Source organism: Hypanus sabinus, chromosome 18, assembly GCF_030144855.1.
Source record: "Hypanus sabinus isolate sHypSab1 chromosome 18, sHypSab1.hap1, whole genome shotgun sequence".
Lineage (NCBI taxonomy): Eukaryota > Metazoa > Chordata > Chondrichthyes > Myliobatiformes > Dasyatidae > Hypanus > Hypanus sabinus.
This window is the reverse complement of record NC_082723.1, coordinates 26740297-26760554: the sequence shown is the minus strand read 5'-3', so window position 1 is coordinate 26760554 and position 20258 is coordinate 26740297. Positions and strand designations below refer to the sequence as shown.

Genomic DNA, 20258 nt, shown 5'->3' with positions numbered 1-20258 from the left:
GCATGGTGGCTGAAAAGATAGAGGCAACCTACATTAAAAACTATGGTTACCTACAGTTGAAATTAAAAAACTCTAATCAATAATATTATTCCGTACAACAGAGAAAGTGACTCCTCTATTACAGACATCTCAATTTCAGTTGCAAAAATACCAAAAGACCTGCATTAACAGCTCTCAATACATGACAACAAACCATTAATCTTGCAACCATACAAGGACGAATTAAAATACACAGCTTCTGCTTTGCTAGGTTTGCTCAAAGAAAATGCTGGTAAGATACCTTTTAGATACCTTATGATGTATGAAATTGTACTGCATAGTTAAGTATTAGCAACTATAAATATATTTAGAAAGTGTGAACATTCCTAATATATTCCATGACAGGCAAACTGCAGGTTAAAGAAAAGGAAAATCCTTCAACATATTTAGCAAAGTTTATTACTACTTCAATGAATATTTGAGATAACATAAAAAGTGACCTGGAGGTCTGAAGGATCAAAGCAATACCACAGAGCCTGAGATGAGCAGAGTTCCCCAAACAGTGGCCAGCTGAAACAGACTCTGACCCTGTTCTTATGTAAATTACTGTGAATTAGACTAGATTTCACAAGCAAAATCTTTCTCATCTGAGCAAAGCTGTTTATCAACAGGATAAACATTTAAACTTTCATTCAAAGAAGTGTATATGAAATGAGTTTCCATTTTGTTACTGAAATAATTAAAGTCAAAAAAATCAAGTTATCAAAGAACCTCAAGTAACCCTTACAAATAATATTTTACAGTGCATTATTTAAATGACAATCAGATAATGCAAATTATTTGTTAAGAGTATGATTGCAAACTGGACAGTGTAGAACACCTTAAAGAGTAAGTTGAATTATGAAAACCATGAATACTTTTTTTTTAAATTAATAGGGCATTTAAATTTGATTGTATCAATACACTCCCTATAGATTACAAATTTTCAAATCCCTCCTGCTCTTTCCTCTTTATTGAAAGAGTAAGGAGGCATGGGATCCAAAGGGATATTGCTTTGTAGATCCAGAACTAGCTTGCCCACAGAAGGCAAAGAGTGGTTTATAGATGGGTCATATTCTGCATGGAGGTCAGTCACCAGTGGAGTGCCTCAGGGATCTATTCTGGAATCCTTACTCTTCGTGATTTTTATAAATGACTTGGATGAGGAAGTGGAGGGATGGGTTAGTAAGTCTGCTGATGACACAAAGGTTGAAGATGTTGTGGATAGTGTAGAGGGCTGTCAGAGGTTACAGCGGGACATTGAAAGGATGCAAAACTGGACTGAGAAGTGGCAGATGGACTTCAACCCAGATAAGTGTGAAGTGGTTCATTTTGGTAGGTCAAATATGATGGCAAAATATAGTATTAATAGTAAGACTCTTGGCAATGTGAAGGATCAGAGGGTTCGTGGGGTCCGAGTCCATAAGATGCTCAAAGCAGCTGCGCAGGTTGACTCTGTGTTCAAGAAGGCATACTGTGTACTGGCCTTCATCAATTATGGAATTGAATTTAGGAGCCGAGAGATAATGTTGCAGCTATGAAGGATCCTGGTCAGACTCCACTTGGAGTACTGTGCTCAGATCTGGTCGCCTCACTACAGGAAGGATGTGGACGCCATAGAAAGGGTGCAGAGGAGATTTACAAGGGTGTTGCCTGGATTGGGGAGCATGCCTTATGATAATAGGTTGAGTGAACTCAGCCTTTTCTATTTAGAGCCAAGGAGGATGAAAGGTGACCTGACAGAGGTGTATAAGATGATGAGAGGCATTGATCATGTGGATAGTCAGAGGCTTTTTCCCAGGGTTGAAATGGTTGCAGGAAACACTTGGTTGCACTGCAGAAGGTGCAGAAACAATTTATGGTGATTTTGTAAGATTTGAAAATTTTACATACGAGTAACTGTGATTGTTTCTTTTGGATCTAGGAAGCACAGGGACAGATTTAAATGGACTTACGTAAAACTCTGAAGCATCAAAATATAAAGTAGGAAGGATCAATTTCCATCAGTTTAAGGGTTGAAAGACCAGAAGGCAGACTTAGTGTACAAGAACAGAAAATGCTGGAAGTACTCAGGTCAGGCTGCACCTGTGAGAAAAGATTGTCCTTTATACCAGTGATATGAACAGACCTATTAAATATTTACAGAACCTTCTGTTTTTGCTTTAGATGCCTGGCATCTGCATTTTTTATTTTTGATTTTCTCATAGATTTCTAAGAACTGTTAGAAGAATTGGATGGATGAGGAAATTAATGCAAGAGAGATAAGGAAATTAAAGATTTCTTTCCCAGCAAGCTATAGAGTTCCAACAGCAATACTGGTAATAATAAAATAGCCTGTGTAATGAAAAGCACATTTGTGATTTATGTCTTAATTGAAAAGTGAACTAGTGCACATTTCTATCACAGAATATTTCAAATTGTATATTTCATTTGTCAAATCTATTTACATTGAACATACCAAATTGTTTTGCTACTACAAATAGATAAGCTCAAGTGAGAAAATGAAGATAATGAGAAAGGAAGTGAGTGAATAAATGAATTAAATAATTCTGGAAAAATAAAATCTGCTGCTAGTAAACCTTCCTGCCTTCAAGTGACAAATTTAATGAAGCACTGTAAGGATCGAATTGCCCAGTATTAACAGCATTATTAATACCCTCTTCCTTCCATCACTGCCTATTTTGTCACAACTCAGTTAGGAACCGCAGGGAAAAGGCTGCAGTTACATAACGCCAGTTCGCATCCTAGCAAACAGAAGCTACTCACCAGCAACTTTGTTTTGTTCACCCCGTACGGATTATCTATACATCAAGAAAAACAGGCTGTAATATTCAATAGTCATTATGTGAAATCTCACTCAGCTTCCTCATTGTTAAGGATTAATAACTTTTCCTATTTGGCCATCACAACCTCAATATTTCCGTAAGAATATTAGGCAACTAAATTATGTTGCTTGGCAGCCTTAAACTATAACTCAAGCACCTGGTGAATCACAGTGCAAACCGGGTCTTACCTCAGGCAAATTTCAGGTGATTTTACACCCAAATAGCTTGGGCTGAATGAATACTGATTCACAGTACACAGAAGAAATGAAAAAAGTGCATACAAGTACTTAAGCGTAGACTTCAATCATCTACATAATTTATATTTATAACCATTAAGTTTACACAAAATTAATTTAAATCACCACAGAGCTAACCCCCATTAATCTCAGCAATCTCTACTATTGCTACATCCAAAGTCAGAAATGCAAACAAGATTTTTAATTCATTCACGGGTGCACATGATCACAATGATCAAACGTATCAATGTTGCAGTTATCATATAGCTTTTATCATATCATATACTTTTTCTGTTTTGACATCAGGCATATCATTATTTACAAAGTAATAAAGATCCTACTAACCCAACTTTGGAACCTTATCATTGCTACCACCTTCAGTCATCAGAGAAAACTTGACTTACCACCAACTTACAAAACTACTCAAATCAAAGCAACACAAGGAGATCTGCAGATGCTGGAAATTCAAGCAACAAACACAAAACGCTGGTGGAACACAGCAGGCCAGCAGCATCTATAGGAAGAAGCACTGTCGACGTTTCGGGCCGAGGCCCTTCATCAGGACTAAGTGAAAGGAGAGATACCAAGAGATTTGAAAGTAGTGAGCGGAGGGGGAAATGTGAAATGATGGAAGACCGGAGGGGGTGGGGTGAAGCTGAGAGCTGGAAAGGTGATTGGCAAATGGGATACAGAGCTGGAGAAGGGAGAGGATCATGGGACGGGAGGCCCAGGGAGAAAGAATGGGGGAGGGGAGCACCAGAGGGAGATGGAGAACAGGCAGAGTGATGGGCAGAGAGAGAAAAAAAGGGGAGGGAGGGAAAAAATGCCTTATATACCGTCTGGGTAGCCTGCAACCTGATGGCATGAACATTGACTTCTCTAACTTCTGTTAATGCCCTTCCTCCCCTTCTTACCCCATCCCTGATATTTAGATTTCCCCCCTCCCCTTTTTTTCTAACTCACCAGCAACATTTTCCGGTTGTCCAATATCAACTCTCAACTCTCTTTTAATCTTTATATAACTGCAAACAAATTTGGTATCCTGCTTAATATTATTGACTAGTGTCTCCTTGTATTTCAGCTTTATCCTTCTTACAGCCTTTTTAGTTGCCTTTTGCTGGACTTTTAAAAGTTTCCCAATCATCCAACTTCCCACTCACTTTTGCTACCTTATGCGCCCTATCCTCGGCTTTTATACAGTCTTTAACTTCCCTTGTCAGCCACGGATGCCTACTCCTGTCATTTGAGAATTTTTTCCTCTGTGGGACATATCTATCCTGTGCCTTCTGAACTATTTCCAGAAACTTCAGCCACCTCTGCTCAACTGTCATCCCCACCAGAATCCTCCTCCAACCCACCTGGGCTAGCTCTTCTCTCATGCCTCTGTAATTCCTTTTATTTCATTGCGATACTGATACATGTGAGTTATGCTTCACCCTCTCAAACTGCAGCATGAGTTCAATCATATTAGGATCACTGCCTCCTAATGGTTCCTTTACATTTAATTCCCTAATAAGATCTGGGTTATTACACATTATACAATCGAAGATAACCTTTCCCCAAGTAGGCTCAAACACAAGCTGCTCTAAAAAGCCATTTCATAGGCAGTCAATAAATTCTTTCTCTTGCGATCTGACACCAACCTGATTTTCCCAATGCCTTTGCATATTGAACTCCCCCATTACAATTTTGTCATTACCCTTACTACCTGCCTTTTCCAGCTCCCTTTGCAATCTTAACCACAAATCTTGGCTACTATTTGGAGACATATATATGAATCCAATAATGTTTTTATTACCCTTGCAACTTAACTCCACCCACAAAGATTCAACATTCTCTGACCCTATGTCACCTCTTTCTAAAGATGTAATCCTATCTCTTACCAACAGAGCCACACAACTGCCTATGCCTTCCTGTCTGTCCTTTCAATACAAACTATATCCTTTGATGTTAAGCTACCAACTATGGCTCAGTGATGCCCACAACGTCATACTGACCAACCTCTAATTGTGCCTTATTCTGAATCCACCTTATTCCGAATGCTACGCGCATTTAAATACAGCACCTTCAGTTCTGCATTATTTGCCCTTTTGAATTTTCCCTGTGGTACAATTTAGCTCTTTGCTCTGTCTGCATTTGTACCCAATAATTGGCTTGTCCTTCCTTGCTTTCACATTACACCCATCATCTACTTGAAAACCTGTTGGCTCATCCTCAGCTCAATCATACTGGTTCCCATCCCCCTGCTATATTAGTTTAAACCATTCATCTGCAACCTCATTCTATCCCTATTTTCACTGTCGCATGGCACAAGTAGCAATCCCAACACTACTACCCTTGACGTCCCGCTTCTCAACTTACTTCCTAACTCCTTATATTCTTTTTTCAGGACCTCCTCTCTTTTTCTTCCTATATCATTGGTACCAATATGTACCACAGCTTCTAGCTGTTCACTCTCCCTTTTCAGGATATTGTGGATGCATCCAGAAACATCTTGGACCCTGGCACGTGGGAAGCAAACTACCATCCGTGTTTACTTTTGCGTCCACAGAACCACCTATCCGTCCCCCAAACTATAGAATCCCCTATTACTGCTGCCATCCTCTTCAGTTTCCCTACCCTTCTGAGCCACAGAGCCAGACTCAGTGCCAAAGGCACAGCTGCTGTTGCTTGCTCGTATGTCGTCCCTCCAAACAGTACTAAAAATGGAGTATTTATTGTTGCGAGGGACAGCCACAGGTGTGCTCTCCACTCTCTGACGTTCTCCCTTCCCTGTCCTGACAGTCACATATTTACCTGTCTACTGTAGCCTTTATCATTTACCAAAGCACTTTACCTTCCCAACATCCTGCCCTCACCTTCAGGCTAGTCCTCTTTCCCCTCCCCCACCTTTTTCTGGTATCATCCCTTTTCCTTTCCGGTCCTGAAGAAGGGTCTTGGCCTGAAACATTGTCTGTTCACTCATTTTCATATTTGTTGCCTGATCCGCTGAGCACCTCCAACATTTTGTGTTCAAACAGGTTTCAGCGGAAACACCATACAAAAATTACTAATACAGAATAAGACAAATATTCTAAAAACAAACTAAATGCATTACTTTTATTATGCAAAAAATATTTAAAACCTAAACCAAATGAATTTAAAAGAAGTTTGAATAGGTACATAGATGAGCAAGGTATAGAAAGCTATGGTCAAGGTGCAGGTAGATGGTGCAGGTAGATGGGACAAGACAGAAGGCTAGCACAGACCATGGGAAGAAGGCCTATTCCTGTGCTGTAATGCTTGTTCCTAGACTGAACAATGTATCAAATCAAATTCCAATGAAAGACTGATGGGGAAAAAAATACATGATGCTGCTTTCCAATTATCACATATCTGGATGTTTTGATTTTTAGCAAAATATGGAAAATCACACACAATTCCCAGACAACTCAACCTATACATGGCTCTTGCCTTTTGGCTTTAAATAAAGCTGAAATTGGGAGTTATTGTGTTAACCAACAAATGTGATAGTTTATCCCAAACATCTTTTTGAAAATATAAAATCAATTTTAATCCACTGGTGGTTGTCATTTAGCTTGTAAAAAGTTATTTATTAAACAAAACAATTAATAAATACAGCTAGATTAATCTAATTAGCTTGATTGCAATGTGAGCAAATAAATCTTATTTCACAATGTTTAGACAAACAAGCAGGAGCTAATAAAGCCATTGGGGATGATGTTTTTAAATGAAGTAATGATAAAAGATTCAAGGGAATTTTTGGCTATGGAGAAAACATACTTCCAGGCATCAACAAAAAAACTGAACGTTACTAATTCCAGTGAAAGTTAAGAATGAATTGCTGTGAAGTAGTAACAGACAGTTTTTATATTTCATTATCACAGCCACTTTATGAAGTAAGACAACTTATGTTGACCCTCTTTGGCAAGAACATTTTGTGAAAATTAGTTTTACAGCAGTTAACTGTTAACTTGAAGCAAACAATTCTAGAAACAAAAGACTCACAAGAATGTTTTCCAGTACTGTACAATAAAAATCACATTGTAACTTGTACTGATTACAATTCACAAGGTACACTCTCATTATGGTATACAATTAAAAACGCTTCTCAAAAACTGTCATTGTCCTGTCAGCAACTATAAAACCACTCATCTGCAATGCAACAATAAAACTTTGTTCTAATTCTTTCCTTTATTTGGAATACAATCATCACATTTCTTTGTTTTAAACTTTCAATCTTCCACATGGAATCAAGAATATTATGTTAATCAACCATCTATTGATCTACATGTAATTCAATCACAAATAACAAGCTAAAACAGATTGCCCCCATGCAGGGGTGCAAAGAATCCACTCATCATATCACCTCATTTCCATCTATTTAGTTCTGCAAACATTTTTCTTGGTGTGTGGATAGCAACATTCCAACAGGCCAAAGCATCTTCTAAAATATCACACTTCACACGCCTCAACCCAGAATGCTAAGCATTTCACCACATACTGAAAATTATACTGCTCACTGCTGCATGTACTATTTGATCTAATATATTAGATCAAACTTGATCTGATATAATGTTTGATCTAATCACAACTTTATTTTCTAGATATTATGCAAAAGATTGCAAGTAATCAAGTCATAAAGCTACTGGGGCAATGAATCTCAACATACCCCACCACCTCAATCTAAAAGGCAGGCAATGAAAACAATTAAACCTTGCTATTGAGATCCAATTCATAGTACTTATATGTAATGACTTATTAAAATAATTCTTCCAAGACCAAATGGATTTCATGATCAAATTTAATTCTCATTACCTCTAGAGCATTGGGAAAATATTGATTCAAAACTAATCTCCCATCTTCATATTCTTCCTGGCAGGTTTTCCAAGCAAACAAAACAGTTGTTTTAAGATGTAGGTACTATACCATTAATCGTCCAATTATATTATTCTATGATATAATAAATCTTAAGCCAATGTTGAAATATTCAAAGCAAGCAGACAGCATCATTTACTCAATATATACATCCCCTTCCCAACCAGAGCACCATGACATTAAAAACCTCCATCCACGAATATTTAAAACCATTGAAAAACCAGTCATTCAAACATTTGGCATTTAGTGAAGTGACCTCAAATTCAAAACATGTTAACTTTCAAAGCCTGTGTGCCAGAAAACAGCGGATGGCCCGACAATAAGGCATTGCCATGATTATGTCACAATGCTTTCAAATGTATTTGAAAATTTCTGTAAGATTTTCTACAGAATTTCCATATTTTCTCTATTAGGGTCTTAGCCATGCTCTGTCCTTCTATTGCACCGCAGCTCAGATTGCAGAATACACTAGTACTCTGGCTTGGTGATGGGCATTATAGTGTTTGATGAACAACTCCAATTGTAACACAACTACTACTTAAATCCCCTACTAAAAGCATAATAAGACAAAACCCTTTTTCACTGCAATACAAAAATAATAAAACTGCTCAAATGCTTATTTTAGTGCTTTAAAACATTGAAAGCTACCTGATCTACAAAAACTGTGTGCAAAACAAAAATTTGCAACCAGACTAGCTCATAAGCAACACTAAACACGTTAAGATTCACAAGATGCATAGCTAAAGATGCATATATCAGTTAAATTCTTACTTTCAGTAAAAAAAATCAGTAATTTTATCATAAACATATCACATTATGTGCACCATAAAATGAAAAATGTTTCTGTTACAGGGGAAATAAATAAACTTGCAAGTCCAAATACATGCTTAACATGTCAAACAGTGTAATATGAATTGCTGAAATGTGCAGGTATCCACTTGCAAATTTGAGAAATTAATTTGCATTGCATCAACAAAAGTTAATGTTATTCCGATTTCTGCATACCAGTGCAAAGGCTGGCATTTAAAAAAAACTTTACAAATTACAAAATTTATAATACTAAATACAAGTGTATGCAAACAGATTGTTAAAGTAGAATATCTAGATGCAAATCAAAACTAAAGGTAACAGAAGGAAATAGGGAAACACTGCAAAAAGGCAATTCATTTGAATTTGATAGTTGGCACGTACAAGCAACAAAATGCGTTATATGCCCTACTTTGCTATTTATAAGATCACGGCTCACAGTGTAAACTTAGCTCATTCAGTTTTATACTCCAAGTCAACTTCAACAAAGGAAATAATTACTCCATCCTTTAAGTAAGATGGGACTGATATTTAAACGTACAAGTTACGCAATGTGGAACTTCTCCAACATTTTACTCCTTAAAAATCTACTTTTCACACAACCCACCAGCACCAAATCACACCCCACAGAGAAGGCAGAGAGGAAAAAAACACTTAATACATTAAATACGGTATTTGAATAAATGCAAAACATATTGCATTAATCCCACTTTGGCTCTAGGGCTAATTTTAACCAAGAATCCGCCTAAAAGCATTGTATTTGCAAACCATTACTCCGGTAAGCAGAATGCAATGTTTTATGATGTGATGCTATTTTGATTGATGGTGTTTTCTATTCTTTTTATACATCCTTTGTAATTCGGCGGTGTCCTTATTATGCCTTCTCCTAATTGCTCCAGGGCGCTCTCAAGTTCAAAAGTTCACGTTTTACGACCTTACAAAGACTCATCACTACAGAGAAACACATTGCAAATAAATGTCCCACAGCTGCAGTTTGTCACCAAAATAAGCCGAAAATGGGCTTTATTCCCCCCCCCCGCCCTAAATTCTCTCACTTCCAAATGCCCATTTTTCAAGGAACAGAGGAAAACAGCACAATAAACCCGGGGTATTCCGGGCCCGCAGCCCCGATGACTTGTGGAAACCTGAGGTAAACAGTAAATAAAATACAAATCTGAGGGGAAAGAGCGCCTGCCGCTGACCCCCCACCCGTTCCTGTTGAGAATAAAAACCACCGCGTTGACTTACTGCTGAGGGGCTTTAAACCGTTTTTCTCTTCATATTCGTAGCCATTGGTTCTTTTCTCGATCTCCATCTTCTGGGTGTCGTGCCCTCGCCGGGAGCTCAGCGCCCGCCGCCCATCGCCGTTACCTGTCAGCTCGCACACCGCGATAACGCCCGGCCGGCCGGGCTTCAAGCACTCGGCGCACCCCCCCGCCGCCCCCCAACCACCCTCCAAGCGAGCATGCGCGCAACCCAGCCCACCCGCCCCCAAGCCCACGCTGTTGCGCATGTGCTCTGCGTAAGGAACCGGCACCAGAGCCGGACCCACCTAGTGCGCCTGCGTACTCTTAAAAGAAATCACGGCACCTACTGAGACGCCCTATTTCTATGTCAGAGATAATTCCGGCTTTAGCATCTCAGTTCTTTTTTTATTAAAATATTTCTGACAGCAACATAATTCCAACTTCAGCAACTCAAACTTCTTTTCTTGAAAATACTTTGATAGTTCTCAAAAGTTTTGACAGGCTCTGAGGTAGAAAATGAGAGAAGTGGCGAAGAAATTAGTTTCAAAATTGAATCTGTAACCTTGAAAAAGGTGAGATGGTGTATGCGAGAATCTCAGGGGACCCAGGCAAGAGTTGCAGTAGATTATAGGGTCCGAGCAGAGTTTGTAGAAGAAATCTCAGAGCAACAAAGTGTTCTGAACAAGACTAGAGCAGGCAAGACCAACATTAATGTTGAAAAATTGATGCTTTAGAGCATAGGAGCAGAATTAGGCCATTTGATCTAGTGAGTCTGCTCCACCATTTCATCATGCAATTCCCTCTCAGCCTCATTCTCCTGCCTTCTCCCCATATCCTTTCACACCCTGACTAATCAGGTACCTATCAACCTCTGCCATAAATGCTCCCAGTGAACTGGTCTCCACATCTGCCTGTGGCAACAAGCTGTACAGGTTTTCACAAAAGGTCAGAGCCCAACAGCTGGAGCCCTGGGCCTACAAATCTCTACAAGTCCACTGGTGAAGTCAAAAGCCCAATGTCTGTGTCCAATGGAGGCTGAAGACAGCCTGTACTGGTGTTGGGGGGTGGGGGGGATGTGAGAGAGAGACATAGGTTGATGAGAGGAAGGAACAGGGTTTGTTTTGCTCTTACTGTTGCTTGTGTTGTTCTGTGGACAAGGTGAGTATGCTATATTGGTGCCAGGATGTGTGGCAATACTTAGTGCCCCCAGCACATCACTAGGTTCTGTTGATTGTTAACGTAAACGATGCAGTTCACTGAATGTTTTGATAAATAAATGTGTTTGAACCTGAAAAGGCCAGAGCTGGCTATGGACAAGCCGCAGAATCTGATTCCGAACTTATGATGGAATAAAAGGTCACTGCTTGAAGCAATCTGGCTCCATTTAAACACTGTTTCCAAAATCCAAGGACTTTTACAATTAAACTCCCAACTTTAAATTCTAAATTGAAATGTCCAGAGAAATCTATGAAGGATATTCCAGGAAATGAGTTTAAGAGGATTGTGGAAGTGGAAAGAAGACAGAGAAATATTTCCAAACAGGTCAATTGACATAAGATACGAGAAGGAAAAATATGAGTGTCAAATCAATAGCTACACTAGAAATGGTCTCAGTGTATAGATGTGTGAAGAAAAGTATTTTCTAACCTCACCAAATTTCAAAATGCCACAAGGGACTTAAGAAGCAAAGCTAGAGGATGAAGAACGGTAACAATATCCTGCTTCAGTACAGTTTATAGTCAAGACCCCAAAAAAACCTCTCAAGTGCAATATCTGCTTCAATATGGTTCAGTCCATAAACACAAGAGATTCTGCAGATTCTGGAAATCCAAAGTGATATTTGTGTGTAGATTTGGCCTCCTCTTGTGCCAAGTTGGGGGGGGGGGGGAAGCAACATCTTATATTCCATCTGGGTACCCTCCAACCCAATGGTATAAATATGAATTACTCTTTCCAGTGAACAAAAACTCCACCCCCCCAACTCTATTCCCCACTCTGACCTTTAACTTCCTCTCACCTGCCTATTACTTCTCCTCCTCCTTACCTTTCTCCTACTGTCCACTCTCCTCTCCTATCAGACTCTTTCTCCTCCAGCCCTTGACTTTTCCCACCCACTGAGCTTCATCTATCACCTTCCAGCCAGCCTCTTTCCCCTTCCCCCACCTTTTAATTCAGGCATCTCAGCCCTTATCTCTCAGGCCTAATGAAGGGTCTCGGCCAGAAACCTCAACTGTTCACTCTTTTCCATAGATGCTGCCTGACCTGCTGAGTTCCTCCAGCATTTTGTGTGTGTTGCTGTAGATTTTCATTGTTGCTGTTGTATTTCTCTGTTCTTCTGTGAATGGCAGCAAGAAAATGAATCTCAAGGTAGTATATGGTGACATGGACGTACTTTGATAATACATTTACTTTGAACTTTGAACTCTCAAATTCATTTTAGTAGCTGTACTAAAGATCCATGGCACTCGTAAATAGACCACCATTCTCGCCTTTTCTGCAAAAGAATAATGTTTACAGAAAATAAAGCATCTTCAGCAAGAAAGGCACTAAAATTAGACACATCTTGGCATCATAATTTGCCCCTTACACTATTATTCTGAAAGTCAAAGGAAAGTAGCCAAAGTCCTGCTGATTGAATTCAGTGGAGATAGGATGACATCAGCAGTTTGCTGAAGCACATTCCTGGTTACAAAATTCATTATCTGCACAATCAGAAAAGGCCTTATCCATGACTTCCAAATAATGGTTAAACCCCACTTCATTCAAGAGGGTGGAGGAGGGTAGTTAAATAAATATATGAGGCACAGTGAATGCCATTGTAATCCCAGCTAAAACAATCATCATCTCACACTTTAGTTAATGAATTGCAAAATTTTATGGCAATGATAGGCCCAAGGTTTAAATATATTGCAGAGTTTATTGATGTTTTTATAACAAACCCTATCTCTTAGAATAAATCGCCTGTGAAGGTTACTGGGTATGTTTGTGCAACCTACATCAGCTTTTCCTACAGAGTTCAAATGTATCATGGAGTCGCAACTTGTAGCTCAAGAGAATGAGTAGATAAAAGTCAGCATCTGACCAGGAGTCTCAGAATATGGCCATCAGTAGAACACTCAAGGTTTAAGTGTTGTGCTGACTCAGAAAGGCCGGTCCCAGGCCAAATTGAGGGGTTGGGGAACAGACCAAACTGAGGTGCTGGGGAACAGGCCGAACTGAGGTGCTGGGGCCCAGGCTGAATTGAGGTGCTGGGGAACAGGCTGAATTGAGGTGCTGGGGAACAGGCCGAATTGAGGTGCTGGGGAACAGGCTGAATTGAGGTGCTGGGGAACAGGCCGAACTGAGGTGCTGGGGAACAGGCCGAAATGAGGTGCTGGGGAACAGGCCGAATTGAGATGCTGGGGAACAGGCCGAATTGAGGTGCTGGGGAACAGGCTGAATTGAGGTGCTGGGGAACAGGCCGAACTGAGGTGCTGGGGAACAGGCTGAATTGAGGTGCTGGGGAACAGGCCGAATTGAGGTGCTGGGGAACAGGCCGAATTGAGGTGCTGGGGAACAGGCCGAAATGAGGTGCTGGGGAACAGGCCGAAATGAGGTGCTGGGGAACAGGCCGAATTGAGATGCTGGGGAACAGGCCGAATTGAGGTGCTGGGGAACAGGCCGAAATGAGGTGCTGGGGAACAGGCCGAACTGAGGTGCTGGGGAACAGGCCGAATTGAGGTGCTGGGGAACAGGCCGAACTGAGGTGCTGGGGAACAGGCCGAACTGAGGTACTGGGGAACAGGCCGAATTGAGGTGCTGGGGAACAGGCCGAACTGAGGTGCTGGGGAACAGGCCGAAATGAGGTGCTGGGGAACAGGCCGAACTGAGGTGCTGGGGAACAGGCCAAAATGAGGTGCTGGGGAACAGGCCGAACTGAGGTGCTGGGGCCCAGGCTGAATTGAGGTGCTGGGGAACAGGCCGAACTGAGGTGCTGGGGCCCAGGCTGAATTGAGGTGCTGGGGAACAGGCCGAAATGAGGTGCTGGGGAACAGGCCGAACTGAGGTGCTGGGGAACAGGCCGAACTGAGGTGCTGGGGCCCAGGCGGAATTGAGGTGCTGGGGAACAAGCCGAAATGAGGTGCTGGGGAACAGGCCGAAATGAGGTGCTGGGGAACAGGCCGAATTGAGGTGCTGGGGAACAGGCCGAATTGAGGTGCTGGGGAACAAGCCGAAATGAGGTGCTGGGGAACAGGCCGAATTGAGGTGCTGGGGAACAGGCCGAATTGAGGTGCTGGGGAACAAGCCGAAATGAGGTGCTGGGGAACAGGCCGAATTGAGGTGCTGGGGAACAGGCCGAATTGAGGTGCTGGGGAACAGGCCGAAATGAGGTGCTGTGGAACAGGCCGAACTGAGGTGCTGGGGCCCAGGCTGAATTGAGGTGCTGGGGAACAGGCCAAATTGAGGTGCTGGGGAACAGGCCGAATTGAGGTGCTGGGGAACAGGCCGAACTGAGGTGCTGGGGCCCAGGCTGAATTGAGGTGCTGGGGAACAGGCCGAAATGAGGTGCTGGGGAACAGGCCGAACTGAGGTGCTGGGGAACAGGCCGAAATGAGGTGCTGGGGAACAGGCCAAACTGAGGTGCTGGGGAACAGGCCGAACTGAGGTGCTGGGGAACAGGCCGAACTGAGGTGCTGGGGCCCAGGCCCCAGAGCATATGAAGGCAATTGAATCCAATATTTAGGTATCAAATTAGGCAGTGGGACAGTTTGAAAACATATGAGTGTTGGGGCCTGAGGCAAGGGACAGGCTGGATCATCTCGCTACTCCACAATGTTTACTCGGCTCTGCACTGAAATATGGGTCTTGGACTCTGTGGATTGGATTTCAGAATGCTGTTTGCCTGCAGTTATTGTTTGCATGATTGATTTTCTTTATTCTCTCCGCATATTAGGTGTTCGACAGTACTTTTTATATGGGTTCTTTTGGGTTTCTTTGTTTTGTGGCTGTCTGTTGGGAGATGAATCTCAAGGTTGTATAATGTATAAATATTTTAATAATAAATGTACTTTGAACTTCGAAGCACAACTCAAATTGATGGATAGTTTAATCCAATAAACCAAAGGGATAAAAAAACAATAAAATACTCACTTCAGAATCAGAATCGGGTTTAATATCATTGGCATATGTCATGAAATTTGTTGTCTGTGTGGCAGCAGTACAATGCAAGACATAATGATAGAGAAAAGATATGTGAATTATGAGAAGTATATATATATATATAGTTAATTTAATTAAGTAGTCCAAAAATAGAAATAAAAAAAGTAGTAAGGTGGTGTTCACAGGTTCAATGTCTGTTTGGAAATCTGATAGCAGAGGAGAAGAAGCTGTTCCTGAATCGTTGAGTGTGGGTCTTCAGTCTTCTGTACTGTACATACTTCTTTCCTGATAGTAACAATGAGAACAAGGTATGACCTGGATGATGGGGTCCTTAATGATTTTTGAGGCCACATGCAAGATTCTGCCCTCATCAATTGTTTGTATTTATTTATTTAGAGATACAGCATGGAACAGGTCCTTCTGGCCCTGAGTCGTGCTGCCTAACACCCCACCAATTTAACCCTAGCTTAATCACAGAACAACTTACAATGACCAATTAACCTACCAACCAGCGGACTGTGGAAGCAAAGAACATCCAAGCTTGCTGAAAGAGGTCACCTCCAAGCTCCAATGCCCTGAGCTGTAAAAGTAGTGCACTATCTGTTATGCTACTATGGTGCCCAAGTTCTATGGTGTTTGCCATTCAGGGAATCCACCCTAATGTGTGGACCATTGATTGGCCTCCACAGCCACTTGAGAATCCAGTAATAGACAACCCTTAAGAGAACACCATACTCAACTACTACCACCAATGTGAAGTTCCTCATGGAATTCCACCTCCTTATTAATTCATTTTGGGGGATAATTGGAATTAGTGGTGTTGGGAAACCACTGTTCTTAATGTCCAGTGATAGCAAGGACTCCCATCTTCACACCCAGGTTATGGATGTGAAATATAACCACATTTATAAAACCAGACACATGTTTGGCATGAGCCCAGCCAGCCTTGCACCTATATTTCTTAATTTTTGTCTTATCTAGAGTTGTTAAGGGTGTATGCTTTCTGTTTAATCTTGTTAAGTTAATTGTGACTGGCACAAGTTTTCTGTGATTACTTGAAATAGATTCTCAATTAGTCTTATTGGGGGTCCTTGTGTGTGCTTCAAGAATGGTTTGGCTTGCAGTGTCGCTTGGTCAAGCCACTGAAGTTCAGCTGGAAGTCCAATGGATAAACCCTTGTTTCTGTCTCAATGTCAGAGTTTGTTGTTATTCTCCACCTGAGTTCAGTCATTTGTCAGTTCACACTGTGACAGAAGGACCCAGTGGAGCTTCAACAACAGCTTGGACATTGGTCAGATGGAGGTGGAAGTGCCTTCTGTTTTTAGTGGTTTTCCTGAGGCTACGTTCTAAACTTCTCTAGTCTATGTTCAGCATTCCCTGAGACTTTCATTGTCCTCCTGGTTTCAAGAACTATTTCACATTTCTGATTCCAATGCAATGTTTCCAAGCTATATGCACTGTCCCCAAGTTTTCCAGCCCTGTTTCAAGAGCATCAGGTCTGTCTTGAATTTACCAGCCCGGCTTTGAGAGCATCAGGTCTGACTCAATTTTACCACCCCTGTCTCAAAAACATCAAGTCTATTTGGACTTTACCAACTCTGTCTTGAGTTCCCCAGGATCCCTGGGCCATCAGGTGCTGACTCGAGGGACAGAGGTACTATCATGAGCCCTGCCAGCCTTACACCCACCAGTGTTTGATAATTGCTGTCTTATCTAGAGTTGTTAAGCCCTTGTGCTTTCTGTTTAATCTTGTCAAGTTAATTGTGACTGGCACAGGTTTTCTGCACTCTGTGATTACTTAATGTACACTGCCAATTAGCACTGATTGCGGGGGGGGGGGTGTTCTTGTGTGTGTTTGGAGAATAATTTGTCTCAGTGTTGCTTAGTCAAGCCATATTGATCTCAACATAGGACTGCCTTAGGGACTCAACTCCACATTCTTCCCTGGGGTTTACTCGCAAGACCTTTCCTATGAGTGGATATAGCCACAAAGCAGTGATGGTTTGAGATCAGAGTTTTCTCTCTCCTAGATGAGCTACCAACCATGGCTGATGAGCCCACCTGCCTGAAGCAACTGGTTTTAAGATGCCAGTAACCTTTCAGTAGAAATAGTTCAGCAGGGCTTAGTAACTAAGCCAGTAGTGAAAGCCAGGAGGATTTAATACAAATTAAGATGGCACTGATGACACCAGTGTACTACTTGTGGCAAAATACAATGAAGAAAACTACTAAACATCTTATTAATAACAATGACTGTTAATAATGGAGAGGCATGCAGAGATGAGGTATAGGTGTGGTGGGGTCAAGCAGAGGCAGGAGTGAGGAAAGCCGTGATTTCTGATTGATTTATGCACCAGGCGGAATTGGAAAGGTCCACTAGAGGCCAAATCGTGGGGGTGGGGTCTGGGCCCCAGTGCTGTCTGAAAGTGAGGAATGACCCAATATTTGGATGCTGGGTCAGGTTGAGAAGCTCAGGGTGTAAGGACTGGAGACGATGCAGGGGCCAGTTCCGCCTGGTTCTGTCCGCTGTTCTGTAACGTTTACTCAGCTCTACGCTGACCTGAGACTGTGGCCTGCTCCAGCTGCTGTGATGCCTGGCTTCGTGTCTTTCATAAAACTTCAGTCCTGAATGCTATTTAATTGCTTTTATTATTTGCATAATTTTTTCCTCTGTACACGGGGTGTTTGATGGTCTTTATAATGGTTTCAGTTTGGTTTCTTTGTTTTGTGGCTGCCAGTTTGGAAATGAATCTCAGGTTGTATATAGTATACATACTTCGATAATAAATGTATTTGAACTTTAATGGCTAGTATGATCATATCCCCACTATCACCCCTGGCTATGACAACCTTAAGGAATCATTTACAGTAATCCCTTGATACTCTCCCCACATTCCCATCAAGTCTCCTCACATTCATTGAACATGGAACATAGAACATTACAGCACAGCACAGGCCCTTCGGCTGATGGTGAGCTGACATTTTAAGATCAATATAACCCTTCAGTCCTATGTAGCCCTCCATTTTTCTCTCATCCTTGTATCTATCGAAGAGTTTCTTCTCACCTACATTCTTGTAGTAATTTGCAGTGGCCAATCAAACTAGCAATGTGTGTGTCTTTGAGATGTGGGAGGAAACTGGTGCACACGAGGAAAGCCCACGCACTCTCAGGAAGAACGTGCAAACTCCACGCAGACAGCAATAGAGGTCGGGGTCAAACTGGGTCACTAGAGAGGTGAGGCAATGACTGTAATGGCTGAACCACTGTGACAACCTGTCTTAAAAAAGATGTTAAGGATTATAGTGACACATTATATTAACATTTTTAATCTAAGAAAATCAACCGTATTTCTTAAAGACCATTTTCAAAATATAATTAGAGTATGTTCACTTCTAATTTCTATTCCCCATTCTGACAATGTGTTACATTGCACTTATGTTGGGAGTTATTGGAAAAATTCTAAGAGACAGGATTAATTTATACTTGGATAAGTGGATTAAAGCTTAGCTTTATTTGTCATACGTATATCAAAATATTGAAAAATACAGTGAACTACAATGACATACACTGCGGAGCTGATTCAATGGGTCAAATGGTTCAAGATTCAAGATCATTTAATGTAATTTCCAGTACTCAAGTGTAAAGGTGAATGAAATAGCTATTCCAGTTTCAATGCAACATGGTAAGATAAAGAGCACAATGGTAATAAAAAAATACAATAATACAATATAGGAGTGTCTGTGCATAAGTTGACTCTGACAGAAGATGATAAGATAGTGGTGATTGGAGGTGTTGGTGGATTGGTTTAATAGGTGGAAGTGTCAATCAGCCTTGGGGAAAGTACTGTAACTGTTTTTGAGTCTGGTGGTCCTGGCCTGGATACTATGTAGCCTCTTTCCTGATGAGCAGAGTGGGTGGAATCCTTCATAATATTTTTGTATTGTACATAAATCATATTATATCATAGTATTGTTGGCCTTTTTCCAGCACCTTTCTGTATATATGCCCTTGATGGTGAGTAGCCATGTGCCATTGATGAATTGGGTAGTTCTCCAATTCTGCTCCTATGTCTTATGGTCTTCTAGAAATATGTCAAATTAAATCACCGAGAATTGTGCTGAGCAGCCAATATATGTCACCATTATAGCCAGTGCCAATAGAGCATGCCAATAATTCATGAAATCTAATCTTTGGAATGTGTGAAAAACTGGAGCGCCTAGGAGAAACCCATGTGGTCACGGGGAGAACATACAAACTCTTTACAGACAGCAGTGGGAATTGAACCTTGATCTTAGAGCCGATGCTGTAAAACGTTGTGGTTCAAACTACACTAGAGAGTTAGAGATGGTAGTGAAATCCTCTTTGATCATTTTGCCGGAAATTTTTAAGATATAACAAATTGTATTGATGACAGTAAGGCTGGATTTGTTTTCCTTGGAGTAGATGAGGCTGAGGAGGACCTCATGGTGGTAACAATTTAATAAGGGACAGAGATAAAATGGATAGTAGACAAATCTTCTGCCAAGCAAAGGCTTCTAAAGTATAGATGGCATATATTTATGGTAAAGAATCATGAGATTTAGAGAGAGTCCCAGTGAAGGGTCTTGGCCAAAACTGTCAACCCCTCATTCTTTTCCATAGATGCTGCCTGACCTGTAAAGTTCCTGCAGCACTTTGTATATGTTACTCAAGATTTAGAGGGAATCTGAGAAAGAACATTGTCACATTGGAATCTAAAAAAGCAATGTCTGAGTGGATAGTGGAGGCAGATACTCCTTTCTTCTTCTTATACCCATCACCCCTGCTGGGGCACAGGCCATCAACAGCAGCTCGCCAGAGTCCTCTGTCCTGGGCCAACTGGAGGTTGATTGGCCCCGTGGCTTCTGCTTTCACCACACAACTTCATGTGTCTTCCAGGCAAAGATCCACCCTTTCCTAGGGATGAGGTCTTTGGAACATCTGTTGGTGTTTCTGTAGCTCTGGATGGGATTGCTAGCCACATGTCCAACTGTCCTCCTTTTGCAGCAAGGCTTGGGGCCATACATGGCAAAGTTGGAGCCAAACATTCCCACAACATTTAATATATATCTAGAATGAGCACTTAAAT

The 20258-nt window shown here is 41.3% G+C and overlaps 1 protein-coding gene across 3 annotated transcripts in view; it reads right to left on the bottom strand.

The window, feature by feature from the left end:
- LOC132407433 (nuclear receptor subfamily 6 group A member 1-like) overlaps nucleotides 1–10195 on the bottom strand; it is a 297024-nt gene extending 286829 nt beyond the window's left edge. For 2 of the 3 annotated variants that reach the window (XM_059993924.1, XM_059993925.1), the window contains exon 1: nucleotides 10013–10195. In XM_059993924.1, the coding sequence (XP_059849907.1) occupies nucleotides 10013–10079 (67 nt within the window). In that variant the 5' untranslated portion in view covers nucleotides 10080–10195. Of the gene's footprint in view, nucleotides 1–2784; nucleotides 2820–10012 lie in introns of all 3 variants that reach the window. The other variant, XM_059993926.1, reaches the window with a different exon arrangement.
- Between the last annotated feature and the right edge of the window lie 10063 nt (nucleotides 10196–20258).